At 43.9% G+C, this 17,332-nt stretch overlaps 1 protein-coding gene across 1 annotated transcript; it reads right to left on the bottom strand.

Moving 5' to 3' along the window:
• Window positions 1-3,375: 3,375 nt before the first annotated feature.
• LHFPL7 (LHFPL tetraspan subfamily member 7) lies at window positions 3,376-16,668 on the bottom strand. Its single transcript, XM_001378196.5, is given in 5 exon segments — window positions 3,376-11,545; window positions 11,547-11,639; window positions 12,225-12,363; window positions 14,088-14,421; window positions 16,496-16,668. Coding segments are annotated over 4 exon segments (621 nt in total). The 5' UTR covers window positions 14,298-14,421; window positions 16,496-16,668; the 3' UTR covers window positions 3,376-11,366.
• Between the last annotated feature and the right edge of the window lie 664 nt (window positions 16,669-17,332).

The following is a 17,332-nucleotide window of genomic DNA, read 5'->3' as shown; positions in this document are numbered from 1 at the left end:
AATCCCAACCATTCTGGAAAGCAATTTTGAATGATGTCAATGATCTACTTCAAATTCACACTTGGACTAGCACATCAGTTTTTTCTCCCTCCCTCCCTCCCTCCCTCCCTCCCTCCCTCCCTCCCTCCCTTCCTCTCTTCCTTCCTCCCTCCCTCCCTCCCTCCCTTCCTCTCTTCCTTCCTCCCTTCCTCCCTCCCTCCCTTCCTTCCTTCCTTCCTTCCTTCCTTCCTTCCTTCCTTCCTTCCTTCCTTCCTTCCTTCCTTCCTTCCTTCCTTCCTTCCTTCCCTCCCTCCCTCCCTTCCTTCCTCCCTTCCTCCCTTCCTCCCTCCCTTCCTTCCTCCCTTCCTCCCTTCCTCCCTTCCTCCCTCCCTCCCTCCCTCCCTTCCTCTCTTCCTTCCTCCCTTCCTTCCTTCCTCTTCCTTCCTTCCTTCCTTCCTTCCTTCCTTCCTTCCTTCCTTCCTTCCTTCCTTCCTTCCTTCCTTCCTTCCTTCCTTCCTTCCTTCCTTCCTTCCTTCCTTCCTTCCTTCCTTCCTCAATTCAAAATCAGAGGAGCTGTATGATCCTGGTCAAGTCATTTAGCCCTGTTTGCCTCAGTTTTCCCATCTGTAAAATTAACTGGAGAAGGAAATGGCAAACCACTCCAGTAACTCTGCCAAGAAAGCCCCCAATAGGGCCATGAAGAGTCAAACGGAAAAGACTCAACAACAAACAATCGGTGGGCATCTACTTTGTTTTTGGTTCACAAAAAGTGCTGCTACAATTACAGAGGCGAGTGTGGGGCCTTTCTTTCTGTTTGAATGCCAGGCAATGTTCTCAACCCTGGAAATACTTATAAATGCAAAAACATGTCCTTATGATTAAAAGGTTCATATTCTCCTGGGAAAGACAACATACAAATAACCACGTACTCATAAGATACATATAGTAAAAATGGAAGGAACATCAGAAGAAAGACACTGGGGAGGGGGAAAAGGAAGGGAAATTCATTTATTTAGTCCTACTAGTGCTGGGCAGGGAGCTAGGTACTTTATAAATATCTTGTTTCATTCTTAAAACAACACAGGAAGGGAGTTACTGTTATTATTCCCATTTTACCCTTAGGGAAACTGAGGCAAGCAGGGTTAAATGAATTCCCCAAGGCTCCTCAGCTAGCTAGTGTCTGAGGTCAATTTTTTTATTTATTTGAAATTTTTTATTTAATTAGTTAATTTAGGATATTTTTCCATGGTTATAGGTTACATGATTCGTGTTCTTTCCCTCCCCTCCCCCCCCATAACCGAGGCACAACTCCACTGGGTTTTACATGTGTCATTGAACAAGACCTATTTTCATATTATTGATATTTGTACTAGGGTGATAGTTTAGAGTCTGCATCCCTAGTCATATCCCCATCAACCCCTGTGATCAAGCAGATGTTTTTCTTCTGTGTTTCTGCTCCCACAGTTCTGGATATGGATAGTGGATAGTTTCTTTCTCATACATCCCTATGGGTTGTTCTGATCATTGCTTTGCTGCCAGTAGAGAAGTTTATTACATTTGATTGTGCCACAGTGTATCAGTCTCTGTGTACAATGTTCTCCTGGTTCTGCTCCTCTCACTCTGCATCACTTCCTGGAGGTTGTTCCAGTTCACATGGAATCCCTCCAGTTTATCATTCCTTTCAGCACAATAGTATTCCATCACCAACATATGCCACAGTTTGTTCAGCCATTCCCCAATTGATGGGCATTCCCTCACTTTCCAATTTTTTTGCCACTACAAAGAGTGCAGCTGTGAATATTCTTGTATACGTCTTTTTCCTTATTATCTCTTTGGGGTACAAACCCAGCAGTGCTATGGCTGGATCAAAGGGCAGACAGTCTTTTAGTACCCTTTGGGCATAATTCCAAATTGCGAGGCTGTACCACCAGGTTCCTCTAGGAATGGTGGAAAGAGACAGGGAAAGTCTTATTGAAGGTAGGATTTGAATTTAATCCTTAAGTAAATCGATGAAGTTAGAAGGTAGAGATGAGGAGGAGAGCATTCCAGGTACGTGGGACAAATAATAAAATGGCAGCAGCTTAGGAGATGGAGCATCATTTTCAAGGAATATCAAGAAGGCTGGCATCACTGGACCATCAGGCATGGAAGGGAGCAAGGGGTAAGAAGACTTAGGGGGGAAGGGGCCAAGCTGTGAAATTTTTTTTATATCTGACCCTAATGGTCCAAGGGAACCACTGGAGAGTAATGAGCAGGAAGGGAGGGATGTCAGACTCGTGCTTTAGGAATCTCCCTTTGGCAGTGGCATGGAGGCTGGATTTGAGTTTAGAGAAATTTGAGTCAGGAAGAGTTGGAAAGACAAGGGAAATGAAATCGTTCAGTGTGATGAGATGCTGCACCAGTGTTGGCTGTGGAAGACAAGCTGTATGGGAGAAATGTTCTGAAAGTAGAAGCTAAAAGATGACAACAGATTGACTATGTGGGCTGAGTGTGAGTGAGGAGCTGATGATGACACCATGTTTGTGACTAGAGGAATCGTGATTTTTTTCCCCCAGGAATAGGAAAATTGGGAAGAGGAGAGGGTTGGTGAGGGGATGAGGTTGGGTATGCTGAGCTAGAGATGCCTCTGGGATATCCAGTTTTAGATGATCAAAATGAAATGGAGACATTCATTAAATGACTTCTTTATTTTAAAAAATGATTTGTTGGGGGTAGCTAGGTAGCTCAGTGGATGGAGAATCAGGTCTGGAGATGGGAGGTCCCCAGTTTAAATCTGGCCTCAGATACTCCCTAGCTGTGTGACCCTGGGCAACTCACTTAACCCCCATTGCCTAAGCCTTGTTGCTCTTCTGTCTCAGAAGCAATGATGGAAGGTAAGAGGTTTTTTTTTTTTAATTTTAAACCCTTACCTTCCATCTTAGTTCTAAGGCAGAAGAGCAGCAAGGGCTAGGCAATGGGGGTTAAGTGACTTGCCCAGGGACACACAGCTAGGAAGCATCTGAGGCCAGATTTGAACCTAAGACCTCCTGTCTCTAGGCCTGGCTCTCAATGTGCCCCTTGGTAAGGCTTTTAAAAAAAATTATTTGTTAAGAATTGGCTCTCTAGGGAGGGGAATACCTTAGGAGAAATAGGTTACATGAAAAACAAACAAAGGATATCAATAAAATTTGTTAAAATCATTTAGAGGTTGCCAAGTAGTATGCTGAAATGAGGCATCAGAGGAGGATGTGAGGAGGTAAAAAAGCCTCCTGCTTCCCATGAGACCTTTAGCTATCCTAAGGTAGCACATGAACATTCTGATTCTCACAAGGATCTTCTTCCTGGAGTATCTTCCTGTCAAACACTCCCAGACCATTTCATCCAATGGCTCAAAGTATTTCACTTCTTCCCAGTTGATTAAAGATTTTAAAAATCACCTCATTTATTGATTTATTGACTGTTTGACATCCATCCAGTTTGAGATGTTCAAAAGGCAACTAACATGTTGGATAGTTTTTCTGAATTGCAACATTTGATGGTTCACTATCTTTAGAGTCCAAATGAAACATAATGAGGGATCAGAGAAGAAGGTAACATTTACTGCAGAAAGCAAATTGTAGACCTGCAAACCCATCAACAAGCAAATGTTAAAAAACAAACAAACAAAATTCAGTTTGGTGAGTCTGTGTAGTAACAATCAGGCATGCTCATACATAACTGGTAGAACTGCAAACTTGTAGAACTTTTTGGATAAAATAATTAAAAGTAACAAACTTTGATCTTGATGGAGTTAAAGAGGAATGAGCACACTTATTCATTGTTGGTAGAATTGCAGACGTGTGGAATCTTTTTTGGAGAGCAATCTGATAAATAGAGAGGATAAATTATAGGAATAACCATACTCTCTGATCTGAAATTCTACTGTTTAGACATATCCTGAAGATCTTTATCAAAACCAAGAACATTGAGATCTATTTGTTCAAAGATTGTTCACTGTTGTATTATATGTATACAACAATGTATACAAACACACACACACACACACAAAAGCTATGGGGGGAGTTGAGGAGAGCAACATAAGTATCCAAAAATAAAGAGGAATGGTTAAATAAATTGGGTACTTAATTCAATGGAATATATTATGTGATTAGGACAGACAAATATGAGTAATAAAAAGAAATCTGGAAAGATCCATATAAAATTATGCAAAGCAAAAGAAGCAGGACCAGAAAAATAGAGTACACATTACCTGCAGTCAGGGGAAAGGGGGATAAAGGGGGAAAGCTAATGAGAATGAATAAAGAAGAATTCTAATGGGGACATGGAACAAATGGAAAATTCTTCTGATGTTTTATACATTGAAATTAATGTAAATAATTAAAAATGATTAGCTTAGAACTATTATTATAGCTACTAGGAACTATGCTTAGAAAACAAGTTGAGATGGCTATATTGATGGTCAATGTTAAAGTGGTTTTTTTAAAAAATAAAACCTTTAAAAAGAAAAATAAGTAAAAGGGGTTTCCAACAAATGGATCATAGAGTGATTAATCAGAATCATAGATTTGGAGCTAGAAGACATCTTAGATGTCATCTCATCTAATCTTATTTTACTGATGAGGAACCAGTAATGTGAAGGGGAGTAAAGTTACCTGCTCCTGATTGCACAGGGATGTAGTAGAGGCAGGATTTGAACCCAGGTCATTTTGTGCTCTTTTTTAGTAGCACATTGTCTCCTCCCATCTGCAGAGATTATTTGTTCTCCTTTACAGGAACCAGACATGGAAAACAGCTTAGTCCATAAAGCAGACTTGAGCACTGACCTTGGAGCAATGAGCACAGAACTCATTGGTTCTGAGTGTGAATACTGGCTTTGCCCATTGATTCCCTTTTTGACCTTGTTTAAGTCACTCAGTTGGAGCTACTAGGAGGTATAGTGGATAGAGCATTGGGTCTGGAGTCAGGAAGACTTGAGTTCAAATGTAGACTCATATACTTACTAGCTGTGTGACCTTGGGCAAGCCACTTAACCCTCCTTGCCTCAGTTTCTTCACCTGCAAAATGAGCTGGGAAAGGAAATGGCAAACGACTCCAGTATCTTTACCAAGGAAATCCCAAATGGGGTCATAAAGAATTGGCCACAACTGAAAATCGTGCCTATGGACCACTTTACATAATTTTGCCTTTCCATATTTCTTGTGTTTTTCCCATTTGTCATTTTTCAGGCTGGAGAGATCGAAAGGATCTTAGAGACCATCTTGGCCAGGGGCTATATGCCTTCCCTGAATCATGGATGCCTTGGGCCATCCAGGGAACCCTATGGCCCCTTTCCCAGAATTATATTCTCATATCATTGAAGGTAGTGGTAAATTTCAATGAGAGGTTAGTGAAAAGAACAATGCGATTTTCCCCATCAGAAGTTATGGACCTCCTAAAATCCATCTGAGGACTTAGACACTTCCCAGCTGTGTGACCCTGGGCAAGTCACTTAACCCCCATTGCTTTACCTCACCCCTTTTCTGCCTTGGAACCAGTATACAGTATTGATTCTAAGATGGAAGGGAAGGGTTAAAAAAATCAAATAAAATCTATTTGAGGACTCCTTTGTGGTCCAAGAATCTCAGATGAAGAGCCTCGGACTTTCCCAAGCCTATTATTTGGCAGATAAGGAAACTGAGGCCCCAAAGGGAAGTTACTTGTCCATATGGTGAATCTGGGGCAGGACCAGGACTAGAATTGGGTCTGCTGCTGCTTAAGAACACTCTGCCTCACTTCTGGTCAAGATGGCAGCTTAGAGAAAGCTAAAGTTCAGATCTCCGGAAACCCTTCCCTACTGAACTCAAACTATATGCTCCTAAGGCACTGAAAATCAAAACGAACAACAGCATAGGCCCCAGGAATCCTCCTCCTGGACCTGGACCTGGATCAAAAGGTACGGCCCCCCCAAAAGCCAGAACCCGAGATCACTTGGACCTAAGGAGTAGGCAGAAGGAAGGTCCCAGGACCCATTCCCCCAACCCAGAGTGCTGAGTCGAGGCAGCAGAGGGAACCTCAGAGCCTCAGGGCCGGCTATCCTGAAGGCTGCATCCTGAAAACAACCTGACCCAGTCGAGGGGGCACCCAGACAGCAGGGAAACAGAGAGAGACAGGAGGAGCCTGTAGTCCCCTGACTAGATCCTTCCATCTGAGTCTCACTGAAGGTCCCTGCCTCAGGGCATACTCAATCTGAGGTTAATCCTATCACCAGCCCTCGGAGCTCCAGGAAGCTATGGCCCCTCCCCCTCAGAGAGCAGGGTCCTCTGAAACAACAGTAACCCTCAGGGCTGGCAAAAGGGCCTCGGGAGCGGGCTATTCTGAAGGCTGCTTCCTGAAAACAATCTGACCCAGTCACGGAGGCACCCAGACAGCAGGGAAACAGAGAGAGATGGGGAAGCCTGCAGCCCCCTGGCTGGATCCTTCCATCCCAGTCTCATGGAAAGTCCCTGCCTCAGGGCATACTCAGTTCAACACAGAGAAAGTTAATCTTATTAGGAATCCTGGGAGATCGGGGAAGCCTTGGCCCCTCCCCCCTCAGAGTGCTGGCTCTCCTGGCTGGCTAAGGCACAGAAACAAACACCCCGCAGAAAGGGCCGAGCCAGGCTCAGAGCGTGGAAGTAAGGCAACGGAGAAGCATCGGGAGGGAACTGAAGAGGGCAGTAACACGGAAACACCAGCAATTCCTGGCTTCCCTGGGAAGACAGAGCAACAACTGCATAGAACGGACAATCTGCCTAGGGCTAAAACCTCTGAATACCAGACAGAGATAAGAAAAGCTAGTTCTCACCACTCAGATAGAGATGGCAAACTCCACAGAAGCACAAAAGCCCCAAAATTCCAAGAAAAACAAGAAGAAGGGGGCGACTTTGGATACATTTTATGGAGCAAAAATACAAAATACAGAGGAGATAGAAGAGGAAACACAAGCAAATGCTCTGAAACCTTCCAAAGGAAATGGAAATTCTCCACAAACCCATGAAGAATTTGAATCAGAAAGGATCAAAAAGATGGAAGCCCTCTGGGAGGAAAAGTGGGAAATAATGCAAAAGAAATTCACGCATCTACAAAACCAGTTTGACCAAAGTGAAAAGGAAAACCAGGCTTTAAAAGTCAGAATCAGGCAACTCTAAGACAATGAGCAAGAATTAATAAAGCAAAGCCAAAAGACCAAGAAATTAGAAGAGAACATAAAATATCTCACTGACAAGGTGACAGACTTGGAAAATAGAGGAAGAAGAGATAATTTAAGAATAATTGGACTTCCAGAAAAGCCAGAAATAAACACCAAACTCGACATCGTAATACAAGAGATAATCAAAGAAAATTGCCCAGAGATTCTAGAACAAGGGGGCAATACAGCCACTGACAGAGCTCACAGAACACCCTCTACACTAAACCCCCAAAAGACAACTCCCAGGAATGTAATTGTCAAATTACAAAACTCTCAAACAAAAGAAAAAATCCTGCAAGAGGCCAGAAAAAGACAATTTAGATATAAAGAATGCCAATCAGGGTCACACAAGACCTTGCAAGTTCCACTCTGAATGATCGTAAGGCATGGAACATGATCTTCAGAAAGGCAAGAGAGCTGGTTCTTCAACCAAGAATCAGCTATCCAGCAAAATTGACTATATACTTCCAAGGGAAAGTATGGGCATACAACAAAATAGAAGATTTCCAACTTTTTGCAATGAAAAGACCAGAGCTCTGTGGAAAGTTCGATATCGAAAATCAAAGAGCATGGAATACCTGAAAAGGTAAATATGAAGGAAAGGGGAAAGGAGAAAAATGTTATCTTCTTCTTTTACTCAAACTCTCTTCTATAAGGACTACATTTATATCAATCTATGTATACTAACAGGTGGGGAAAATGTTATGTGTAAATAGGGGGAAAAGAAAGACCAAATAGAATAATCATTCTCACACAAAGATTCACATGGGAAGGGGAGGGGAAGAAAACTCCTATAAGAAGGAGAGGAAGAGAGTTTTTACTTAAACCTTACTCTCAGGGAAATCAACTCTGAGAGGGAAAAACATTCAGATCCATTGGGATCTTGAATTCTATCTTACCCAACAAGGGTAGGGAGAAGGGAAAACCAAGGGGGGGAGGGGGAGAGGGAAAACAAAAAGGGAGGGAAAGAGAGGGGGGAGGGGGAGGAAACAAAAAGGGAGGGACTAAAAAGGGAAACATCAAGGGAGGGGACAAGGTGGACTGATTCAAAGTAAATCACTGGACTAAAAGGTAGAGCCAAAGAAGAAAAGGTTAGAATTAGGGAAGGCAATCAAAATGCCAGGGAGTCCACAAATGACAATCATAACTTTGAACATGAATGGGATGAACTCACCCATAAAACATAGACGAATAGCAGAATGGATTAGAATCCAAAACCCTACCATATGTTGTCTTCAAGAAACACACATGAGGCAGGTTGACACCCACAAGGTCAGAATTAAAGGATGGAGTAAGATCTTCTGGGCCTCAATTGACAGAAAGAAGGCAGGAGTTGCAATCATGATATCTGATAAAGCCAAAGCAAAAATAGACCTGATCAAAAGGGATAGTTAATCCCAAAACTATACAAACTATTTGACATAATAAGCAAAGAGGGAGTTCTACCAAACTCCTTTTATGACACAAACATGGTACTGATTCCAAAACCAGGCAGGCCAAAAACAGAAAGAAAACTATAGGCCAATCTCCCTAATGAATATAGATGCAAAAATCTTAAATAGGATACTAGCAAAAAGACTCCAGCAAGTGATCAGAAGGGTCATCCACCATGATCAAGTAGGATTTATACCAGGGATGCAGGGCTGGTTCAATATTAGAAAAACCATCCACATAATCAACCATATCAACAAGCAAACCAACAAGAACCACATGATTATCTCAATAGACACAGAAAAAGCCTTTGATAAAATACAACACCCATTCCTATTAAAAACACTAGAAAGCATAGGAATAGAAGGGTCGTTCCTAAAAATAATAAACAGTATATATCTAAAACCATCAGCTAATATCATCTGCAATGGGGATAAACTAGATGCATTCCCAATAAGATCAGGAGTGAAACAAGGATGCCCATTATCACCTCTACTATTTGACATTGTACTAGAAACACTAGCAGTAGCAATTAGAGAAGAAAAAGAAATTGAAGGCATCAAAATAGGCAAGGAGGAGACCAAGTTATCACTCTTTGCAGATGACATGATGGTCTACTTAAAGAATCCTAGAGATTCAACCAAAAAGCTAATTGAAATAATCAACAACTTTAGCAAAGTTGCAGGATACAAAATAAACCCACATAAGTCATCAGCATTTCTATATAATTCCAACACAGCTCAGCAGCAAGAACTAGAAAGAGAAATCCCATTCAAAATCACTTTAGACAAAATAAAATATCTAGGAATCTATCTCCCGAGACAAACACAGGAACTATATGAACACAACTACAAAACACTCTCCACACAACTAAAACTAGACTTGAGCAATTGGAAAAACATTAACTGCTCATGGATAGGACGAGCCAATATAATAAAAATGACCATCCTACCCAAACTTATTTATCTATTTAGTGCCATACCCATTGAATTCCCAAAAAATTTCTTTACTGATTTAGAAAAAAACATAACAAAGTTCATTTGGAATAACAAAAGATCAAGGATATCCAGGGAAATAATGAAAAAAACACAAGTGAGGGGGTCCTTGCAGTCCCAGACCTCAAACTATATTACAAAGCAGCAGTCATCAAAACACTTTGGTACTGGCTAAGAGACAGAAAGGAGGATCAGTGGAATAGACTGGGGGCAAGCAACCTCAGCCAGACAGTATACGATAAACCCAAAGATCCCAGCTTTGGGGACAAAAATCCACTATTTGATAAAAACTGCTGGGAAAATTAGAAGACAGTGTGGGAGAGACTAGGAATAGATCAACACCTCACACCCTACACCAAGATAAATTCAAAATGGGTGAGTGACTTAAACATAAAGAAGGAAACCATAAGTAAATTGGGTAAACACAGAATAGTATACATGTCAGACTTTTGGGAGGGGAAAGACTTAAAACCAAGCAAGACATAGAAAGAGTTAAAAAATGCAAAATAAATAATCTGGATTACATCAAATTGTAAAGCTTTTGTACAAACAAAACCAATGTAACTAAAATCAGAAGGAAAGCAACAAATTGGGGGAAAAATCTTCATAGAAACCTCTGACAAAGGTTTAATTACTCATATTTATAAAGAGCTAAATCAATTGTACAAAAAATCAAGCCATTCTCCAATTGATAAATGGGCAAGGGAAATGGATAGGCAGTTCTCAGATAAAGAAATCAAAACTATTAACAAGCACATGAAAAAGTGTTCCAAATCTCTTATAATCAGAGAGATGCAAATCAAAACAACTCTGAGGTATCACCTCACACCTAGCAGATTGGCTAACATGACAGCTATGGAAAGTAATGAATGCTGGAGGGGATGCGGCAAAGTAGGGATCATTAATCCATTGCTGGTGGAATTGTGAACTGATCCAACCATTCTGGAGGGCAATTTGGAACTATGTCCAAAGGGCGCTAAAAGACTGTCTGCCCTTTGATCCAGCCATAGCACTGCTGGGTTTGTACCCCAGAGATAATGGGCACAAAGACTTGTACAAGAATATTCATAGCTGCGCTCTTTGTGGTGGCCAAAAATTGGAAAATGAGGGGATGCCCATCAATTGGGGAATGGCTGAAGAAATTGTGGTATATGTTGGTGATGGAATACTATTGTGCAAAAAGGAATATTAAAGTGGTGGAATTCCATGGAGACTGGAACGACCTCCAGGAAGTGATGCAGAGCGAGAGGAGAAGAACCAGGAGAACATTGTACACAGAGACTAATACACTGTGGTATAATCGAACGTAATGGACGTCTCCATTAGTGGCAATATAATGTCCCTGAACAACTTGCAGGGATCCAGGAGAAAAAACACCATTCATAAGCAAAGGATAAACTATGGGAGTGGAAACACCGAGGAAAAGCAACTGCCTGAATACAGCGGTTGAGGGGACATGACAGAGGAGAGACTCTAAGCGAACACTCTAATGCAAATAATAACAACATGGCAATGGGTTCGAATCAAGAACACATGTGATACCCAGTGGAATCACGCGTCGGCTACGGGGGTTGGGGGGGGAGGAAAAGAAAGTGATCTTTGTCTTTAATGAATAATGCTTGGAAATGATCAAATAAAATATTATAAAATAAAAAAAAAAAGAACACTCTGCCCCTGCAGAGGTGGTGATCACCCATCCAGTCATCTTGCAGGAGGGTTCAGGAGCCACTGGGTGGCAGCAGGAAGCAGTGCTTTGCCAACAAGCTGGAAGTTTTCTATGGCTTGGGCTCTGAAATGAAGACAATCCTCTCAGTGATGCTAGAGAAAAGGATCTGCTTCTCCTGGATCTTATCTCCTTGGGATCTCCCCACGATGGACAAGAGGCTGGTGAGGACCAGAGCCAAGATGGAGATGAGGAAGCCCCAGCCCACATGGCATTGCCCACTGCTGTACACAGAGGCCACAGGAGGAAGGGCCACAGGCATCCTGAGCCACTTGTGAAGCCAGGCTGAAGGGGAAAAGCAACAGGCCCAGGAGGCTGGCACTGACTGGAGGGAGACAAGAGGAAGGAAGTGGCAGTCACCCTCTTGGAGAACAACAGGTGCTTGCACCGATTGTAAGCTCCTTGAGGGCAGGGACTGTCTTCGGTCTTTTTTTGTGTCCCCAGGGCTTAGCACATAGTAGGTGCTTTTTAAATATTGATTGATACAGATACCAAAACAAGACAGTCCCTTTCTGTTAGGGAATTTGGATTTTGCTAATGTCTGATGGGTCTATGAAAGGCACTTTGAGATATCATCTGGTCCAAGATGATCATTTTACATATGGGGAAACTGAGGCTGAAAGAGAAGCCTCTTGTTCAGGTAAAGAGAGGAGCTGAAAGTCATAGACATAGAGCTCAGAATGACCCAAGAAGCTGACAGGTCCAAAGTTCTTATTTGACAGAAGAGGAAACTGAGTCAGTGAAGTGACTCTCCCAGTGTCACATGAGGAGTAATGGGAGAGCTGGGATTTGAAGCCAGATCATCTGATTTCCAAGCCCTGAGTGCTTTCTGCTAGATTTTGGAAAGGTCAGTTTCTTCAGGTGACTTTGCTGGGCCAGAAGAATGGGCACGAATAGATGAGTGACTCACCAGAGGCTGTTTGTATATACTGGGTAGGGACACGTCCTTTCACCGGGCAGAAGTCCCCAGGGAGGATGGTCCAGGAGAGGAGGAGGAGCGCCCACAAGACCAGCAGTGCCCAGCCTCCCAGAAGCAGTGCGGCTGACATCTGGAGGAGAAAAAGGGAGGAATGGAGACACCAGATACCACAATGAGCCTCCATTTCCAGTTCAGCCTCTAAGAACTCCCCTTTCGACTTCACCCTATTTGCCTCAGTTTCCTCATCTGTCAAATGAGCTGGATAAGGAAATGGCCAACCACTCTAGTATCTCTGCCAAGAAAACCCCACACGGAGTCACAGAGAGTCAGACACAACAGAACGAGGGTACCTATGTGGCTCGGTAGATAGAGCATTGGCCCTGGAGTCAAGAAGACTCCTCTTCCTGAGTTTAAGTCCAGCCTCAGACACTTACTAGCTATGTGACCCTGGGCAAGTCACTCACCCTTACTTGCCTCAGTTTCCTCATCTGTCACATGAACTGAAGAAGTCAATAGCAAACCATTCTAGGATCTTAGCAAAGAAAATCCCAAATGGAGTCATGAAGAGTTGGACAGGACTATAATGACTGAACAGCAACAACGTAGGATGCTGTTAGGAAAAGTGACCTTGGTCAAGTCATCTCCTGTCGCTGGGATTCATTTCCTATCAGTGTAAAATGATAGATTTGGACTCGAGGACTTTTAAGGTCTTTTCAGATTGCCACAGGCTATGGCGGTGGAGTAGGGAACTTCCCCGATGTTCAAGTTCCCCTTCCTCACTAGCTAGATGTGACATTAATAGGCAGATGGTATCTGTACAGTTTTTTTAAACCTCACCTTCTGTCTTAGAATCAATACTATGCATTGCTTCCAATGTGGAAGATTGGTAAGGGCTGTCAATGAGGGTTCAATGACTTGCCCAGGGTCACACAGCTATGACATGTCTGAAACCAGAATGGAACTCAGGACTTCCTGTCTATGACTCTGGCTCTCAGTCCACTGAGCCACTTGGCCGTATAGTTTTTATAAAGATTACTGGATCAGGAGTCAGGAGTCCTGGATTCGTTTTTCAGCTTGCTGTATGACCTTGGATTAATCACTTCTCCTCTCTGGGCCTCAGTTTCCCCATTAGTAAAATAAAGGGTTTGGAATGCCCATGGTAGGGTTCAGTTTCCCCATCTGTAAAATTGGCAGTGGGACCAATTCCCACCCAGTCCCAAATCCTAGGCTTCCCAGTGATCTCAGAATTCCCTTCGAGCTTCAACATTCCAAGCCTTTGGCCTCCGAAAACCTCCCAGTTTCTTTATATGCCACTTGGGAATCAATCACTCTCTCACCACCTATTGTGTTCCCATGCTGGGGATACAAAGCAGCGTGGGCCAGCCCCAACCCTCATCACCTTAGACCGCTGCCTTTTGGCCCTTGTGTTCCCACCGACTCTCACCCAGACGCCCACCCTCACCCCCAATAATCAATACTTAGTACATGCTTGTTGACTGACTGACTGAAGCTCTCTTCAGTCTCCAGAGGAAGCCAGGTAGCAGGAAGACTTGAGTTTAAATAGAAGTTCAGGTACTTATTAGCCTGGGCTAGTAAATGACCCTGGATAAGTCATTTAACCGTCTTCTGCCTCAGTTTCTACAACGGCAAAATGGGAATCATAATAGCACCTACTTCCCACGGTTGTTGTGAGGATTAAATGATATATTTGTAAGGTGTCTCACACAGTGCTTGGCACACAGTAGGTGATTAATAAATGCTTGTTTCCTTTTTCCTTCCCTCCCTCAATCCATGCAGGATTGATCTTGCCCTTCTGGAGGAGAGCCACTGGGTTTTGCCCCAAATGATCACTACCTTCCAGGCTGGATCGGGAATGTCCTTCAGGGTCCTGTACACCACGCAGGTCTGGTTCCAGGCATTATCCTTGGGCCAAGAGCACGAGGCAAAGAGTCCAAAAGAGAAAAGGTCACTTTGGAACCAGGCAGGGGAGCCAAGGCCAAAGGCAGAGATGACAACCAAGGAGAAAGCCAGGGCTGTGCCCACACTGTCCCCTTTCTCCACCATGGGGAGTGCCAGGTCCCTGGGGCTCAGCACCCACCGCCCACATGGGAAGTCCTGGGCTCTTCTCCAAGAATTACAGCTTTGATTTGGGAGACTGTCAGGGCCCGTCCCCAGGCCTCGAGTTCAGCTGTAAAACAAGATGAGGTGTTTTCTCAGTGAGATTTCTAAAACTGCAGGCCCTTTTAGCTTCTCCTTCCAAGGTGCTGCCAGCCCTGAACTTCCCTGTTCTAAGGTCCCTCCAGTCTCTGACATTCCCAGTTCTAAAGCTCTTCCTGCTTATGACATTCCCTGTTCTAAGGACTCTCCAAGCTCTGACATTCCCAGTTCTAAGGTATCTCCTGTCTCTGACATTCCCAGTTCTAAAGCCCTTCCTGCTTCTGACATTCCCTGTTCTAAGATCTCTCCAAGCTCTAACATTCCTGTTCTAAGGTCTCTCCTGACTCTGACATTCCCTGTTCTAAGGTCTCTCCAGCCTCTGACCTTCCCTGTTCTACGATCCCTCCTATCTCTGACATTCCCTGTTCTAAGGTCTCTCCAGCCTCTGACCTTCCCTGTTCTACGATCCCTCCTATCTCTGACATTCCCTGTTCTAAGGTCTCTCCTGCCTCTCACCTTCCCAGTTCTAAGGTCCCTCCTGCTTCTCACCTTCCCAATTCTAAGGTCCCTCCTGCCTCTGACATTCCCTATTCTAAGGTCCCTCCTGTCTCTGACATTCCCAGTTCTAAAGTCCTTCCTGCTTCTGACATTCCTTGTTCTAAGGTCCCTCCTGCCTTTGATGTTCCCTATTCTAAGGTCCCTCCTGCCTCTGACATTCCCAGTTTTAACGCCCTTCCTGCTTCTGACATTCCCTGTTCTAAGATCTCTTCAAGCTCTGACATTCCTGTTCTAAGGTCCCTCCTGCCTCTGACATTCCCTGTTCTAAGGTCCCTCCTGCCTCTGACCTTCCCTGTTCTAAGGTCCCTCCTGCCTCTGACATTCCCTGTTCTAAGGTCCCTCCTGCCTCTGACATTCCCTGTTCTAAGGTCCCTCCTGTCTCTGACCTTCCCTGTTCTAAGGTCCCTCTTGTCTCTGACATTCCCAGCTCTAAAGTCCTTCCTGCTTCTGATATTCCTTGTTCTAAGGTCTCTCTAAGCTCTGACATTCCCTGTTCCAAGGTCCCTCCTGTCTCTGACATTCCCTGTTCCAAGGTCCCTCCTGTCTCTGACATTCCCAGTTCTAAAGCCCTTCCTGCTTCTGACCTTCCCTGTTCTAAGTTCCCTCCTGCCTTTGACATTCTATCTGTTCTAAGGTCCCTCCTGCCTCTGATGCTTCCTGTTCTAAGCCCCACAGCTGTTCAGCCCCTCTCTGTTCTGTGCATCCTCTCCCATGTGATCTGACTATAAGCTGCATCTAAACTTAGCTGGGCTGGTCTTTGGAGGACAAACCCCAGTCACCAGGCAGTCCATTCTTGAAGTCTTTCCTTTAAGCTCCAGACCCAGCTAGAGGCTGATGAGAAGGTCACAGACCCACTTAATAGGCTAGTTAGTCAGCAAGCACTTATTAAACTCCTACTATGTGCTAGGTGCATTTTGATGTTATAAATTGAGATGGCCACATACACATAAGCACGTTAGCTGCGCCACTTAAGAGTTTGTCCTCTGGAAAATGTTGTGGTTAAATGAGGGTATGACCATCTCTTCCAAGCGTTCTCCTCTTCCTGAGTCCAAATCTGGCCCCAGACACTTCCTAGCTCTGTGACCCTGGGCAAGTCACTTTACCCTGTTGGCTTCAGGGCTCTTATCTGTAAAATGAGCTGGAGAAAGAAATGGAAAACCACTCCAGGATCTCTGCCAAGAATTGCAGCCCCCTCAAAAGAGGAGTCACAACACCTTTTTTCCATAAGAGGGAGAATTGATAATTTCTCAATCTCCCCTTGGGCATTAATTATTATTATTATTATTATTTTAGACGCAGATGACTTCTCATTCTCCCCTTAGCTAGCTAAATGGAGAGCCAGAACATTTTGGTTAGGACCCCAACTCTGCCATCTACTGGCTGTTGGATCTTGGTCCATTAGATTCCTTTTTCCAAGACTCAGTTTCCTCATCTGTAAACCAACAAAAAACAGGGTTTGGACTAGATGAACCCTAAGATCCCTTCTACCTCTAAATCCCATAATCCTCTCTGCTCCCCAAGAGAGTCTGGAGTTCAGTTGGCATTACCTTCAAGGATGCCATGTGGGCATCTGTTCAGTTTTCAGGTACTATCCTCCAAGGGGAAAGCTGCCTGTCCGTGCCCGTCCCCCGCCGCCCCGTCTTCAGAAAGGCAGGTTCTGGGAGAGGCGAGTTTTGTCCTTCTTGCTCTACCCACTCAGAGGCGCCTCTAATCTTATCATCCTCATGACAGAGGGCTGGGGCAGACCTGGTGACCAGGGAGACTGCTCTTAAAGAGACAAGGCAAAAGAAGGTGGCCGACCAATCCCATCGCCTCTGAGCTCTCACAGGACCCTAGAATCTGGAGCCCAAATGGGGCCTTAGAGGTCATCCGGTCCGGAGGGGGAAATAAAGTGGCCCATAACACTACCACGTGTGGCCCAAACCAGACTAAAGTGGCACTCCCATGTGATTTTGATAACTTGGTGTAGTAATAAAACATGCACATTAAACACATCACAATATAACATAGAAAACTCATACATGCATACATACATGATGATGTATGTAACATGTGCACACACAGAGAAACAACACATATACATTGCCTGGGTATATTATATGCACATATGTGCATATTCATGCACACATATGCAAACTATATGCATCTATTTTGTCTGTGTGGTTTTCTAAGATGATATGTAGCCCTCAGGGTAGCTAGGTGGTGCAGCTGATAAAGTGCTGGGCTTGGAGTCTAGGAAGACATCTTCAGGAGCTCACATCAGGCCTCAGACACTTTCAAGTTTTATGACCTTAGGTAAGTCACTTAACCCTGTTTTGTCTGTTTCCTCATCTGTCAAATGAGCTGGAGAAGGAAATGGAAAATCATTGCAATGTCTCACTTAA

Source organism: Monodelphis domestica, chromosome 3 (genome assembly GCF_027887165.1).
Source record: "Monodelphis domestica isolate mMonDom1 chromosome 3, mMonDom1.pri, whole genome shotgun sequence".
Lineage (NCBI taxonomy): Eukaryota > Metazoa > Chordata > Mammalia > Didelphimorphia > Didelphidae > Monodelphis > Monodelphis domestica.
This window is presented reverse-complemented; position numbering and strand designations above follow the sequence as displayed.